We start from the raw sequence: 17,228 nt of genomic DNA on the forward strand, positions 1-17,228 counted from the left end.
AACGGTTTCAACATTTATTTATTTATTTTTTATTGTGATAATAATAAGAGATGTTGACCAAAGATGTGACTAAATCAGCATATTAGAATAATTTCTGAAGGATCATGTGACACTAAAGACTGAAGTAATGATGCTGAAAATTTAACATCACAGGAGAAAATAAATTTTAAAATATATTAAAACAGTCATTTTAAATTATAATAGTAGTACTTCACAATATTATTTTTTTCGGTATTTCTGATCAAGTAATAATGCAGCCTTGGTGATCATAAGAAACATCTTTCAAAAACATTTAAAAAGTCTTACTGACCCCAAACTTTTGAATGTCAGCGTATAGTATTATTATTTTTTTTTATTACAAAGGTATTATTTACATTTCTTAAATATACATGCGTTTAGTTTTGAATCTTTGAATCTCTGAATCTCTTTCACATTTGGGCAATTTGTTAAAATAAAACAGTGACTCACAAGTGTTAAATGATGGTGTATACACATCCCTGAAATACCATAATATACAATTGATCTGTAAAGATATGTTTTGGTTCAAATATAGCAAAGCTCAGATAAAATATTTTTTAGTCTGTGGCTTGAATAAGTTAAAAATAAAAACAGTTTTTTCCCCTCCTCAGCAACATGATCTTATCGTACCTGATGTGCAAATCGCAATGACGAGGCAGATTGCAAAACAGCGTTTTTTGTGAACTATGCTTGTGGAAGAAAAAGGGGCAGAGACTTTTTTAAAGGACGCCTTTAGTAGCAACAGAGAAACAGGAAGAGGATAGATTTGACATTTGCAAGCAAGTTCGACTGCTCAAATGCTCAGTTTTTCTTTCCTCTGAAAATGACCTGCATGAGAGATGGCTGCACTCTTTTATGTATATTATGTTTCACTGATGACTCCACCCCATTTTTGATTGCCTGCTGCAGGAGTTCATGCTGTATATGTGCTGTACAGCTGTGAAGGAACCTGAACTGCTGACTTCTTTCTTCAGGACAGTGAGTTGTAATGGATGCAGACATTTCCAAATGTCATCAGATTATATTTCCACAATGGAATATTTATTTTGAGCTGTAGTGGAATATCCAAACCACATAGAGTAGAAGACTAGAGAATAGGAAATATCTGGCATTTCTCAACCTACGGTTGTGCGTGATGCAACTTGTCTTCAATGAAACTGTCAGCCTTAGACAATCCTGATGCATAGGTAATATATGAAAGTCTGTAGAAGATGGCTGTGACACCACCTCCTGAAATCACCATAGCTGAGCCCGTTTCCATTCCAGTCCTAAACATTCTCCCACCATCGTCCGATACGGAGTCATGGTCCTGCTCCCCAAGCCCACGGCCACACCGGTACCCCTTACGCAGCCGAAACCGGGAAAAGAGAAGAGCCAAAGTCCCTCAAGAGGACATATCAAAGAACCACTGGGATAAAGGGCAGAGGAAGCAAGATAGAAGCCAAAGCCCGTCACGTGCATCTCCGTCGCCTCCAATGGTTTCTAAAGTAGAAGAGGAAGAGCAGAGCTGCCCCTCCATGCTTCTCCTACCCCCATCCCGCTCATGGTCACGGAGTTCCTCCCTAAACAGTCGCTCACGCTGGTCTATCCGTAGCCTTCTCAGCAAGGACTCAGATTGTGACAGCAGCAGGTCAGTGTGCTCTCCCTCCCGCTTGTGCAGTCAGTAGCATTCCCTTACGGTGCATTTAAAAAAAAAAGTGCATCCATGCAAGATGCTCAGAGGGATATTCCTGCAATGAGAAGAGGTGGAGAAACTCTGTGATCACGCATGAAATGGTTTTGTTTGTTTGTTTCAGTGAAAAGAACCATGCTTTTTAACATTATCTTTCTTATAGATAGAGTTTTTGTCTTATTTTTCTTCATTGGCATGTTGTGTTATTTCTTTTATTTTTTTTAATGAATTTATTTTTTTCATTTTTTAATTTAAAAAGTGTTTGTATCTCTACCCTTCAGAGTCTGATTGAGAATTTGGTTAGAGTGCAAGTCAAGCTCTGTCAACAGTATTTGTGGCATAATGTCATTTACCACAGGAAATAGGTTTGACTTGCTTTGTTGTTGCATTTAGATGCCAAGAAACATGGTAACAGCAAGGCACACAAGTATATGTAGTAGTGTATATACACTACCAGTCCAAACCTTTTGAACAGTAAGATTTTTTATGTTTTTTTAAGAAGTCTCTTCTGCTCACCATGCCTGCACTTATTTGATCCAAAGTACAGCAAAAATAGTAACATTTTGAATTATTTTTACTATTTAAAATAACTACTTTCTATTTGAATATATTTAAATTTTAATTTATTCCTGTGATCTCAAAGCTGAATTTTAAGCATCATTACTCCAGTCACATGATCCTTCAGAAATGACTCTAATATTCTAATTTGCTGCACAAAAACATTTATTATTATGTTGAAAACAGCTGAGTAGAAATTTCTCAGGGTTCTTTGAAGAATAAATAGTTCAGAAGAACAGCATTTAGCTGAAATAGAAATCTTTTGTAACATTATAAACATCTTTATCATCACCTTTGATCAATTTGAAGCATCCTTGCTCAATAAGAGTATTCATTTCTATCACCCCCCCCATTCTATTCATCAAAGAATCCTGAAAAAAATGTACGTAACGGTTTTAAATAAAAATAATTTTTTTCTGATCAGCAAATCAGCATGTTAGAATGATTTCTGAAGGATCATGTGACACTGAAGACTAGAGTAATGATGCTGAAAATTTAGCTTTGATCACAGGAATAAATTACATTTGAAAACATATTCAAGTAGAAAGCAGTTACTTTAAATAGTAAAAAATATTTCACAATATTACTGCTTTTGCTGTATTTTGGATCAAATAAATGCAGGCTTGGTGAGCAGTAGAGACTTCTTTAAAAACATCTTTTTTAAAGGGGTCATCGGTAGGACTGTGACGGTGGCAGTTTTTTTCCACCGCGGTGGTAATGGACCAACTACCGTCTGTGGCGCGGTGTTGAAATATAATTTTGAAACAACAAACGTGTGGTTTATTTCAGCCTGCATAACACTAAAGTAAATATCAAAGACGTTATACAGTTAAATAAGAAAGTAGCCAAAATAAGAACGGTAAATATTAAACAAACATTTGTTGCATAAGTTCGTAACAACCTCGCCCAACCCTTGTCCGACGGTTCATTAAAATTACCGGCCCGAGTCCGACTGGAGCCCATGTCTTTTCTCTCTCTTTCCCATTACATTGTTGCATCCATTAAAATAGCTCAGTTTTGTTTTTAATAGGAACGTGGTTATATTTATTTTGGTTTTTTTATAAAGTTAATTTAGAAATATGTTTGGAACATTTTTGTTTGTTAAATTAAGATTTTTGCAGTAACAAAAATAAAATTTTAACATGACGACCAAGCTGCCAGAGGCAGGCAGTGAGTTGATCACAGCCTATTTTGATCAATTTTGCCTTCTCAAATCATTACGACTTGCCTAAAATAAAATCTTCAAGCATATCACAATGTTATTTTATGCGCATACAATTGTTTGTTGGAGAGGGGAAGCTAAAAGCGCTTTGCAGGACATGGAGGCACCAGCGCAATCACTTGCTAAAAAAATGTAAATACGCTGTAATCTTTGCTCATAAAGGTAAGCATAATATATAATCCGGAACTGTAAAGAGTGCAATTTTATTTGCATGCACTCACAATATTAACAAAATGTTGTTCTTTTGTAAAAATAAAGAAAACAAGATGTGCTTTCTGATGTCTCGGTGTTGAACAGGAGCGCAGCACAAAAATGAAACAAAACTCAACGAATACTTGCCTTAAAGATAAATGTATCTATAGAAATTTTAAATGATTATTTTACTACTTTAAAACTAAAAAAAAAAAAAAAAACGAAAACAAAAACTCTTTCATTATAAAATCCGTAAAGATGCATTTCTCTCTAAAGGTGCGTCCAGTGAGCAAATTATGAGTCAGAATCATCATCTTTGCGATACTGGCTCAGAAAACAATAGTTTATTAATAATTCATTCAAGTATGTCCTTATTTCCCTCCGACACATTCATAGTAATTACCCTGGAGCTTTGCAAGCTTTAGCCTATTGTGTGTTAACGTGGATCTCTTCCAGCAGCTGCGAAGGCACTTGACCGCCATAGCCCTAGTCATCGGATACTAAGTTCACTTTTACAAGTTGTTTGAACATTAATGTGTGTTGGCAGTGTATGTACAAATCTACCCTATAATGATAAAAATAGTCTGTAAAAAATAATATTCCCTTTTTCATATCGAGCCATTCTCAGATGCCTGTCGTTGTGGCGTCACACTGACAGAGGCCGCTCCCACGATAGTTGATTGACATGACTGTTTTACCTCAGATAAGCTGTAACAGTCTGCCCTCTTTGTTTCGATGCCGGAGCAGGGATGTACGTTAGACAAGAATATCTCAGATTGAGCGATTGAGGTGTTGTGTTGCTGGATGTAACAATGTACATAGTGGTTGTCATTTACTCCCGACATCTGAGCTGCTAAAGATGCAGTAGATTACGTTTGTTAGTGAATGGAATCCACCTCCCAATCTACATATATCCGTCTATGTTCGCGCAAATCATTCATGATCCAGCTTCACTTACAGCAGAAGTGAATATAAGTATAATTTTTTTTTTTTTTTTTTTACAAATCTTTGCGATCGCCTTTCCTAATAATGTGCTAGTTAGCAAGTTTAGCGGCTAAACGTGGCTAAATGTGGCTAAAGTAAACAGGCTCGTCTCTCTACAGAGAGAAGAGAGGGGTGGGGCGAGTAGAGCTCATTTGCATTTAAAGCAGCCTCAACCAGAATGAGATGATTTTTGTAAAGCTGATTTTGTAAAATGGTAAAAAGGGTGTTGTTTTACACAACCATTGAGAATTTTTAACCAAAGTATATTATAGACTTTTCATTAAGACACTAAAGAATCATATCAACTTGTGGAAAATGGGCATCCGATGATCCCTTTAACAACATTAAAAATAATACTATCCAGAGATTCCCAAACTTTTTTGTCATCTGAACCTCTTTCATCTGACAGATTTTCAACTAATTTATATTTACTGATATTTATTTACTAATATATCTAATATACAGTCATGTGAAAAAGTTAGGACACCCTATTGAATTCCATGGTTTTCCGTATCAGGACATCATTAAAACAAAACTGGTCCTTGGATGGTCTTAAAATTTTGAAAATAAAACCTCAGATGAACAACAAGACAAACTGCACCGTGTCATTATTTACTGAACAAAAATAAAGCCAAAATGGAAAAACCATGTGTGACAAAGTTAGGACACCCTTACTGTTTACATTGAAATTAAGAGGGTAGATAACAGACAAGCACTGATAATCAAATACCTTTGATTAACTGATCATCAGCAAGTCTGAGCGCCTCTATAAAAGCATGAGCTTTGGCAGTTTGCTGGTCTGGAGCCTTCAGGTGTGTGTTAACACAATGCCAAGGAGGTAAGACATCAGCAATCATTTTAGAGAAGCAATTGTTGCTGCTATCAATCTGAGAAGAGTAATACGGCCATTTCCAAACTATTTGAAGGTTATTCACAAGTGGAAGACATTTAAAACAGGCACCTCTCCTTCCAGGAGTGGACGTCCCAGAAAATTCACCCCAATGTCAGACCGTGTAAAGCTCAGAGAAATGGCAGACAACCCAAGAACTACACCTCAGACTCTACAGGCCTCAGTTAACATGTTAAATGATAAAAGTTCATAACAATATCATTAGAAAAATATGGGACAAAAATGGCATGTTCGGAAGGCTTGGCAGAAGAAAGCCTCTTCTATCTAAAAAAAAAAAACATTGCAGCACAGTTTAGGTCTGCAAAGATGCATCTGAACAAAACACAAGTCTTCTAGAATAATGTCCTTTGAGCAGACAAGACTGAAGTGGAGATATTTGGCCATAATGCACAGCGCCAAGTTTGGTGAAAACCTAAAGAGCATATCAGCACAAACACTTCATACCAAAAGACAAGCATGCTGGAGGAGGGCTGATCATTTTGGGCTTGTTTTTGAGCCACAGGACCTGGGCACCTCACAGTCATTGAGTTGGCCATTAACTCCTCTGTATATCAAAGTATTCTAGAGTCAAATGCGAAGGCATTTGTCCGACATCTAATGTTGGGCCAAAATTGGGTCTTGCAACAGGACAATGATCCCAAGCACACCGGAAAATCTACAACAGAATGGCTGAAAAGAACAGAATTAAGGTGTTGCAATAGCCCGGTCCAAGTCCAGACCTCATCCTGACTCAAATGCTGTGGTGAGAGCTGTGCATACGCAAATGACCACAAATCTCAATAAACTGGCGCAACGCTGAAAAGAAGAGTGGTCCAAATTCCTCCAGAATGATGTGAGAGACTGATGAAGTCACACAGAAAATGAATGCTTCAAGTTATTGCTGCTACAGGCAGTTGACTCATAGGGTGTCCTAACTTTGTCACACATGGCCTTTCCCTCTTAGCTGTATTTTTCTTAAATAAATAATGACACTGTGTGATAAGTCATGTGATGATGTTTATCTGAGGTTTTATTTTCCAAATTTTAAGACCTGCCAAGGACCAGATAATTTTTTATTATGTCCTGATACAGAAAACCATGAAATTCAATAGGGTGTCTGAACTTTTTCACATGACTGTAAGCACCCCTGAGATTTGTATGTAATAAGTTAATAATTAAGTAACACAATCGAATGTTCACAATTCTCTAACGTCTCTAAATCACATAATATGCAGATCGACAAATAAAATGTCATTTTTAGTAAGTGTGTTGTTTAGATTCATGTTATTTTAAAATGAGTTACATTTTTATGACTTTTAATTAATTAGCGTTTCATTAAACTCACAAACGCCCTGCAGTTGCACAAACCCCAGTTTGGAAAACCTTGACATAATGTAATGTTTATTGCATTTCATGTTGTTAGTAACAATGAATGGAATATATTTCCTTTGCATAATTATATCAATATGGTACAGTATTACCCTATTTAAATCAATGTGATAAATGAGTTGCGTCAAAAGCAATCGGAAAGTAATCTGATTATATTACCCAAAGTGCGTAATGTAATGGATTACTTTACTAACTACAATTATTGCCATGTAATTTGGAATCAGTAACAGACTACAATTTGTAAGTAATTTAAGCCTACCCAGCTCATATATGTAGATGTTTAATAATATTAATGTTATAAATAAACAAAACCACCAGTAATGCCACAAATGCTATAAGCAGAGTTTACCTTTATTGATCCAGAACATTCTTTCAGTGCAAATGAAAATGCTAGTGTTCCCTAGTAAACTGGCATCTTTCAATCTACACTAGAAATAAGGCCTCCTACTGTAACGGTCCCATACAAGCATATAAACACTACGCTTTATAGCTAGTTATAATTACAGTGAATTTGTCCAGAAATATTTCCAGGGACCAAATTAAACGGAGAGTCCTGAAGCACTGTAATTAGGTGAGCTTTACTGAGTTCTTTTCATTGAATAACAGGAAAGATGATAGAGTGACAGAAAAGAGAGCACGGAGGACAAGTGCTCTTGGCAGTGGAGAGATGGAGGCGGGGCTGTATCTGAGCCGTCTGGCTCTCGTACACATGACATCACTATTACCCAGTGGGAGTGTTCCGTCTTTTCTGGTGATGTCACTGCTGGCCAATCAGAAGCCGCCGTTGTGATGCTGCAGTGAAGACTGTCAGCCAGTGAAAAGACTAGCTTAGAGAGCGAAAGGTGTTTTATGCATGCCACATGAACAGCTGTGCCCTTGTCCTTCTCATCTACCAACCGGTTTCACTGACCTAGTTCTTTCTGTTTTGTTGCTCAGCCATTTCGAAGACTAGCACCGAATTGGAGCCTATTGTGGTGTTTTACGAGGTTCTGGATTATTTATTTATTTATCATCTTACTAGAACCTTAAACCTTACGATCAGCCAGCAGCTCTGAACACAATCCTTGCTAGTCTGAAAACAGACAAAATACATTTTAATGGCTAAGAATTATCATCACCTTTGAAATGATTCAGACATGCACGAATGAGCATTACAGTATGAATCATTTACATCTGATGAATTCATCCTTCCTTTATTTGTAGACAGATCTGTGTTAAGAGTTCAAGAGGTAAAGCCTGTTTATTGCTCACTTGAATGTTTTCGCTGATTGTATTGACCTTGTTTGTTTAGCAACATCTGTAGGATGTTTATCTGTCCAAAATCAATGCAAATACCTGACATGCAAGTTTGCACAACATAACACACTACAAGGGCCAAGTTCTGACATTATTTATATTTAAATAATTATTTTTTATTACCGAATGTAGTTTAAAATGCCTGTTAACTTCTGTGCAGTCCATGCAGTTTGATTTGTTTTTCCTTGCCTGTAGTCCACCCTGTTTACATCAGTTGCTTCTTAAGTCTGAAGATTTCATTTGTCTAAGCCTCTTTGGGGTGCCCTTTGGCCTTTTTGACCATGATGTACTCGTGGTCCAGTGTGCCATATGTCCATATATAAACTTAAGATCCTTTTAAGAGACTTGATTAGTGCTGCTGTATTTCTCAGATCACACATTTTAAGCTCTGTTTCTTACAGATACATGTGATTGCAGAAATTGACTTGCTTTGAGCTTCAAACCCTCAATTCAAGTGGATTATTGCACAGGAAGAGCATTTTCGGTGTTTGATCAATGCTAGTATAGCCTGAGAAGTGAAAGGTAGAGTGACATCGATCGTCCCGTTTCCCGAGGTCGACAGAACACTTGTACATAATTGACTTGCGTCTGTAATCTGCCGTGTTTTCCAGAGAACAGTTGCATCTGGATGTAAATTGCACCTAGTCAAAGTTGCACTTTATTGCATTCTTTTATATTCAGAAATAATATAGAATACTAGTGTATTTTAGTTCCCCTCACTCACTGGTTTTCAGAAATGAACAAGAATTAAAAAAAAAAAGTATATGAACAAACTTAAATTATATTGACATTTATTATAAACACCAAGCCTAACTCATTTATTTAAAGCAAAACTGAAACCGTCAGACTTCAGAATCTCATTTGGAATAAATAGAATAGTTTCAGATTTCAAAAGAAAATATAGTATGATGTTTTCAGTCTGCTCCCACTGTTGGAATATTTCTTTCCCCATTTTTTTTTTTTTTTTGTGAAGATGCTTGGAACATAATTGTGATCTCTGCATTTATTTATTTAATTTTATCCATTTTATCCAATGGCTACATATGATTTAGAATCCTAATTTGGAGGTTTTTTTGATATGCAAATCTGTATTTGTATATCTATATGTCTTGGCCTCCCTTCACGCTTCTTACTGAGATTATGGCAGCCTCTCCCAGGAAAACAGATTATGGAGACAGACAGACCTCTGAGGATTATTATGCACTATACTGGGAATGGGAAGCCAAGTTCCCAGTTTTTGATATTCAGATTGATTCTGTTAATTTGAATGACTTTATGTCCTTGCCAACTCCAGCAGAGCATTTCAATCCAGTTTTATTGACTCAATTGCTTTCACATAAACTCTAAGCATAATCCCCTATGGTTTGGCCCTGGTGTGTGGTGGTAAAGAGAGGGCCACTGCCTCAAACGGTGTTGATTCCCTCCTCCACACAGTACATCCTCTTTTCTCCTCCCCCTCCCCCTTTTGCCCAGTGTGTAGGTTGCTTTAGGATAGCCGGAGCGCTCATGGTGTACACCGCTGTGGTCGTTGCGTTTCACAGGGGGTCCGGTACCTCTTTTGGGATGGGGATGTTGAACGATCGCGTTCTGTTGGACTAGTACGGGCTGCGGATGAACAGAGGACGCAGTGTCTCCAATGCATTCGGCTAGTTAATCTGAATGTACCGTCTGTTGTGTCGGCGCAGTGCCATATTGAGAGGCTACTGTAAAATAAACGTGGGCATCACGCATTGAATTGAGAAAACACCCAATGACATGTTCGAGTAAGTAGCAGATTGGTTCGTTATTTTATGCAGTGCATGCATCATGTTGTTGTTTCTACAAAATCGTAAGCTAATGTTGCTTGACCGTTCACTTTTATCAGTTGTTCTTGCAGCACAGTGCAGTAGTAGATTATTTAGGCGTTAACACGTATGTAAGTGCGATTGCATCCCCAAACCGCACTGATGATATCGACATTCTGTGTATGATCTGTCCCGGTGTGCACAAAATGCACGTTCAGCACTGAGGATTAGATTGGCGCGTGTTGTAGTTTTACTTTGTGCACGTTCTGCATGCAAACCCCAGCTTTGTTTTGCTTTTACTTAATTTAAATGACAAAATGCATAAATGTCTTGCACATTTGCATTGGTTTACAGTGTAGATGTCAGCAGCTGAAGCTCGCGGAATTAGTATTTTTTTTAGCTTCAGCATTAGACCGCCCATTCATTCTGTTGACATTTGCTGTAGCGATGTCCGTTTGAGTCGAATCTTTTGAATGAATCATTCGAACCGGTCTATCAAATCGGACCGGACGAATCGTTCCAAGCGGTTCTCGAGTCAGCAACTGATTGATTCATTGAACTGAGAACGCATGTGTTGATAATCGATTAGTAAATTGATAGAGCATTTAGATTAAAGCGACAAATTAAATAATAACAAATTTAATGTTCTAATGAATCAATCTGATTTATTATTTAAATGAATGACAGTTTTATCAACACGCATTAGAAACGGAGTGGCTGTCAATAAATCACATTTGTGGTTACGTCATGACGCAATAGAATCACTGAATCGTTTTTTAATCGGTTCATCTAAACGAAAGAACCAGTTTAGAACCACTTTAGAGTTCAGAATGATTAGAGTTTAGAATGCCAAAAATGGATACATTTTGGCATTTATTGTGACTGTTGTTAGGATCTTATAGAGATTGCCTGATGGTTTAGAGTAATTCCATGCAAATGTCAATCTTACCATGAAAAAAATGATGTTTTTACCAAAGGTTTTTACTATATTGATACCACCGATGTCAACATTTGGTTTTTCTTTTTCCGTAGTCTGATAAGTGCTATTTTCAGGCTTGTCACATCCATAACAGTACATATTCCTCATAAATAGACGCATCAAAATAAAAATAAAGTAACAATTATATGTTTTGTGAAGAGCCATCACTTCTCTATTTATTGGGTATTATTGGGTCTGGTTTGTGCGTTTTAATTTGCAGAAATCCAATTTTTATTAAAAATTGCAGAAGTATGTAGTATCTCAAAAACAGTGTACTTTTTTTTTTTTTTTTTTTTTTTTTTTGGTCACATCCATAACACATTATTATTATTTCCCTTTTTTAACATAGAAAGCTTGTGCGTAGACTGATATTTTTCTGATGTTTAGACTTTATCAGCAAGGGTTTATTAAAATGTAAACACATGGTTCGGTATATTGGTAACACATACGTTCTCTAAGCATTTATATGTCACATCCATAACGCAAGATGTGACATCCATAACGCTGGATTTGCTCTTACTGCTCTTTCTCTTGCTAGGATCTGGTTTTGCTGACAAATTAAAGTGACTATACTCGCTCATTCCTTTTGGTTTGCTGTGTGCTTGGTTTGTTTCACTTTTGAAGCTACTAGACCAACAAGTTAAGTGAGAAGTGTGTTCTCATGATCCTGCCGGGTTACCTTGGAGACACCGATATTTGCCCCCCCATTCCCTCTGTTACCAAGACAACGTGAGACTGGGATCCAAGCAGATATGAGCAGGCAGAGGCCAAAGTTGTTAAAGATAAAGTAGACTAATCAATAAGACCTTATAGATGTTTTGATAAAGATTAGTGGAAGAGAAGTTGAATTGTTACACATTTTTGGTATTTGTAACTCTTACATTTTATATTTGGTCCTTCCCAAATTTTGATATTTGGTTACCTCCTTGTGAACAGTCACAGTGCTTGCTTTTTTTTTTTTTTTTTTTTTTTTTGTAAGGGTCTGTTGTTACGCCATTGACTTTTTTTTTTGTGACTCTTTATCTTCTCGTCTTGCAGCAGGCGTGTCTAATCGATGTCCTGAAGTGTGGCTGTCTGTTATGTATCTGTATGGTGTTTTGCAGGGTAGTTTCAAAACCGTTCTTGCACTGAACATTCAGTTCAAACTGACTGAACTCATTCTCTCAAATGCATTACGTACAGGAAAACTTGTGGCCAGGCAGAATATTTTTTAATGCAGTCCTGACTTCCTGATTTCCATTAATGTTGTTGTATTTAATGGTTTACATTCTCTGTTATGTAGTAGCAAGTAGTACTGGGTGGCTTATAAAATACACATGATTTTTTTGCTCATTTAAACACTGTTTCCTAAAATTCACATTGTTAGTTTTGTGATGCATTCTTGCCTTGAGTCTCTCTTCTTAAAGGGATAGTTCACCCAAAAATGGAAATACTGTCATTAATTACTCACCCTCATGATATTTCAAACCCGTAAGACCTTTGTTCATCTTCAGAACACAAATGAAGATATTTTTGATGAAATCTGAGAGTTTTTGTCTCTAACATGAACAAAGACCTTACAGGTTTGGAATGACATGAGGGTGTGTAATAAATGACAGAATTTTCTGTTTTTTTGGTGAACTATCCCTTTAAGACAGCAGTTTTTGCATGGAATTATATATTTTATAGATATTTTAGTAAAATATCTGTAGGTAAATATTGATATTTATTAATGTGTATTGTCAGATTGATGCATATAAATGAAAATAGTCAATTAATTAATCAATTAATTGTTATTCTTCCTGGGATTTTATGGTCAATCAATATAAAACATGCCTATTACAGCCAAAAATATAGGTATAATGTATATGTGTATTTAGTTTTTATTATTTATCTATTAAGGATTGATTTCACATGCCTTAAAGCCACTATCAACACTCCTTTGACTAAACAGGTCTCAAATGTCTGGCATTTAAATGTCTCATCAGGCTGATCAAATGTTAGTGAACAGATAAGGCTTTGTGTTTGTGTACAGAAGCCACTATCTGGATTGTCACCTTTATTTTACTGGAACAGGATTGGAATGCTACTATGGAAACGATTGTTATTCATATAAATACGCTCTTTATCCTTGGGCTTCAACCTGAAATTATAATATAGGTCCCATCCTAGGCATTTTTTCGGTTTGTTCATAAATGCACTGCCTAAAATTCTTTACAATATCAGCTTGATTGTACTTTAAAACTTTCTTAGAGACTTTCTTAACTTACTTTGTTGTAAACCAGAATCAGTTAGTTGTAATCAATACATGCTGTTTGGTAAACAGTAGATAAACCTTGTCCTTCCTGTCATTTGCTTGTGTGTGACCCAGTTGCCCTCTAAGGGCGGTTGAACAGCAGTGCTAAAATGCCAGTCTGTGTCTCCTTTCTGACCTTACTACTTCTCCGCCTACAGTACAGCCAGTAATTCTCCGCGCAGCACTCCCGGCAGCTCGCCCTCCCTGCGCCGCCGTGTGCTGGGAGGCAGAGCCAGCGAAGGGGAGACAGGTGGGGACAGAAGCGGTGGGGGTTCAGAGAGCCCCCTGCCTCCTACTCCCTCCTCATCCACTTCCTCCTACCCACTTGCGGCCCGACACTTCACCCGCAATGCCAAGGTAAGCTTCGTTCTCAGCCAGTGAGACTAAATTGACGGTTGATTGTTGTCACTCATCTAAATGTCTAAATATCATTTAAATGTCTGATACGACGTGTTGCTCTTCCACCCACAAACTGAGCAATATATTGTTGTTCTGTTCTGAATGAATAAGGCAGGAGGAATGCTAGTGTTGCAAACATTTATTAAGAAATTGTTCTGAAAGATAGAAAAAATAAGCTTAAACAGGTCGTAGTTAAAACGTGCATTTTACTTATGTAACCAGACATTTCTTAGTGAAGCATTGGGCAGGACTTGATATTTTTAAATGTTAGATTTTTTTATGTTTTTGAAGAAGTGTCTTTTAAGACAACAGTAATATTGTGAAATATTGTGAAAAAGACTTCTATTTGAATATATTTAAAGGAGTTCACTTCCAAAACAAAAATTAACAAATAATTTACTCACCCCCTTGTCAACCATGATGTTCATGTCTTTCTTTCTTCAGTCGTAAAGAAATTGTTTTTTGAGGAAAACGTTTCAGGATTTCTCTCCATATAATTGGACTTCTATGGTGCCTGTGATTTTGAACTATCAAAATGCAGTTTAAATGCGACTTCAAAGGGCTCTAAATGATCCCACCGAAACGATCAGTTATTTTCTGAAAAAATAGACAATTTATATACTTTTTAACCTCAAATGCTTGTCTTGTCTAGCTCTGCGTGATCTCTGTGTATTCCGGTTCAATACAGTTGGGGTAGGTTGAAACACGTCCATCTCATTTTCTCTTCCAACTTCAAAATCATCCTACAGCACTGCAGAAGTACTGACCCAGTGTTTACAAAGGGAACGTGCAAAGATCAAACGCTCTATACAAAAAAAATTAAAACAGCTATGTAGGACAATTTTGAAGTTGGAGAAGAAAATTAGATGGGAGTTTTTCGACATACGCTAACTTTCTTGAACCAGAATACACAGAGCACACATAGAGCTAGACAAGACGAGCATTTGAGGTGCGAAGTATATAAATTGTAATTTTTTTTTAGAAAATAACCAATCGTTTTGCTGGATAAGACCCTTTTTTCTTTAGAGCCTCTTGAAGCTGCATTTAAACTGCATTTTGGAAGTTCAAACTCACGGGCACCATTGAAGTCCACTATATAGAGAGAAATTCTGAAATGTTTTCTTCAAAAAACATAATTTCTTTACGATCAAAGAAAAGAAAGACATGAACATCTTGAATGACAAGGGGGTGAGTAAATTACCTCAAAATTGTGAACTTTCCTTTTAAATTTGTAATTTATTCCTGTGATGGCAAAGCTGAATATTTAAAATTATTAAGCAGCACAACTGTTTTCAGCATTGATAATAATATAAATGTTTCTTGAGCAGCAAATCAGCATATTAGAATGATTTCTGAAAGATCATGCAACTCTAAAGACTCTAGTAATGGCTGCTGAAAATTCAACTTTTTATGATCTGTAATAATATTTCACAAAGTTAGCGTTTCATATTAACTTTTGTTTCCGTATTTTCGATCAATTTTAGGTAGGGGTCGACCGATTGTTGGCCAGGCCAATTATCGGCGATGGTATTAAGCAATTTTATGGTTGTCAGTCATTATCAAAACTGACTTGCCAACAAAATAATTTAAATGCATTTAAAAGACGTTAATTTTAATTTTTACACCAGGTGTATTTATCTTATCTGTGTACCTGATCTGTAATAATTGGTATTGGCATTTGCCTTGAAAAACACATATTGGTCGACCCCTAATTACAGGCAGTTTTGGTGCACATAAAATACAACACTCATAGTTATTGCAAACATTTGAGTTTTGAGCAGTAGTGTACACCAGGGATTGATTTGGCGTGAAAAATCTGCATTGCATATTCAAGTTTGCAGTCAGTGTCCTGAAAACAGGCAGCACTCACTAGTTGAGACATCTGTGAATGTTTTTAATTTTTGGAATAACTTGCACTGAATTGTGCACTGTAAGACTAAGAATGTTTAAGTAAGTAATTAGGGCTAATTTTGATTGTTTTGTTTGCTTTAAACTGAGTATGTACATGTTCATGCAGTTAAATTCACTGCATCTTTTCCTCTTTGTTTCAGAAAATGCAGAGCTGGTATAATGTAAGTATCCTGAGGTCTTTGGAAGTTCACGCCTCAGTGTTTTTGCTTTAGCTGACAGTGCTGGTTTCTTCCACTCACATCTCTCTGATGTATAGGTTCTCAGCCCTACATATAAACAGAGGAATGAAGACTTCCGTAAACTCTTTAAAAAACTGCCTGATACAGAACGTCTCATAGTAGGTGAGTGTCTCTATTTCATGAATAAAGCCAAGTAATATAATGAGTGCAGCACAGTGTGATGATCACATGGCTTCTGGTTGCTCATTTTTTTTATTTTTTTGGTTTCATATCTAGACTACTCATGTGCACTGCAGAGGGACATTCTGCTCCAGGGCCGTCTCTACCTGTCTGAAAACTGGCTCTGCTTCTATAGTAATATCTTCCGATGGGAAACCACGGTAATAAAAGCATTATTGCTTTTGCTGCAACGACAATGTGATTAGAAAGTTCAAAAGAACTGCACATTTTTGAAATGGAAGTCTTTTGTTACAAAAATTAATTTTCTGTCTCTTTTGATCAATTTAATAAACCCATTGCTGAATAAAAGTAGTTATTTCTTACTGACCCAAAACATTTACATGGTAGTGCAGAGATATTAATTTGCATATTTGAGCAACCTTTACTTTGGTCCATTAGCTAAGGCGAACATCATTTATGAATCCTTTATATTCTTTCTCCCTCTATATATCACAAGATAACCATACTGCTGAAAGATGTGACCAGTCTGACCAAGGAAAAGACGGCCAAGCTCATCCCTAACGCCATCCAGATTAGCACTGAACACGAGAAGGTACTGCGCTGCAGACACTGGATACGCATGCTAAAATTACCATTAATGGATTTCTTTTGTTAGCTGCATTTTGAACCTCCTAAGACAATAAATACTCCTCCTTGGATTAAAATCCGATCTTGCATTCATCAGCACTTCTTCACGTCATTTGGGGCAAGGGATCGCAGCTACATGATGATCTTCAGACTGTGGCAGAATGCACTGATGGATAAGGTGAGAACTGCATGAGTGACAGTGCACATTTTATCTGTATAAAAACAGCCATCTGAAGTCTCATATCAGATTCAGGGCTATTTGGCGGTGTGTAGAAAATTTTATTTGGCAGGAAAACAACATTGCTTGGCGACTGTCCATAAAAATTAGCACTTGGCAAGATGTAGGTGGTGACTACCAATGCATTGCAATGCAAGGCTACAATATCTTCTGCAAGCTTGTTTTGTTAGAACTGAACACATATATAAAGCTACTACAGTTTATATTGTTGCAACTAACAATAAACAACTGCTAGGTTTGCTGAAATGCTTTCTTGTGGTTTATGTTTTAGTTGACAAATATAGTTATAGTTATAGTATGATCTGCAAAATGTATAAATGTGACACTGGACCACAAAACCAGTCATAAGTATCACAGGTATATTTGTAGCAATAACCAAAAATACATTGTATGGGTCAAAATGATAGATTTTTCTTTTATGCCAAAAATCATTAGG

General features: G+C 36.6%; 1 protein-coding gene across 5 annotated transcripts in view; it reads left to right on the top strand.

Annotated features, from left to right (window-relative positions):
- The window catches only part of gramd1a (GRAM domain containing 1A), a 35,408-nt gene that overhangs the window by 4,421 nt on the left and 13,759 nt on the right, over positions 1–17,228 (top strand). For 2 of the 5 annotated variants that reach the window (XM_051131305.1, XM_051131306.1), the window contains 7 exons: positions 928–1,648; positions 13,417–13,615; positions 15,709–15,729; positions 15,825–15,909; positions 16,024–16,127; positions 16,424–16,519; positions 16,652–16,732. In XM_051131305.1, coding sequence (XP_050987262.1) covers positions 1,230–1,648; positions 13,417–13,615; positions 15,709–15,729; positions 15,825–15,909; positions 16,024–16,127; positions 16,424–16,519; positions 16,652–16,732 — 1,005 coding nt within the window. In that variant the 5' untranslated portion in view covers positions 928–1,229. Of the gene's footprint in view, positions 1–629; positions 1,649–9,626; positions 9,984–13,416; positions 13,616–15,708; positions 15,730–15,824; positions 15,910–16,023; positions 16,128–16,423; positions 16,520–16,651; positions 16,733–17,228 lie in introns of those variants that run through there. The other 3 variants (XM_051131303.1, XM_051131308.1, XM_051131307.1) reach the window with 3 other exon arrangements.

The sequence above is a fragment of the Labeo rohita genome, chromosome 16, assembly GCF_022985175.1.
Source record: "Labeo rohita strain BAU-BD-2019 chromosome 16, IGBB_LRoh.1.0, whole genome shotgun sequence".
NCBI lineage: Eukaryota > Metazoa > Chordata > Actinopteri > Cypriniformes > Cyprinidae > Labeo > Labeo rohita.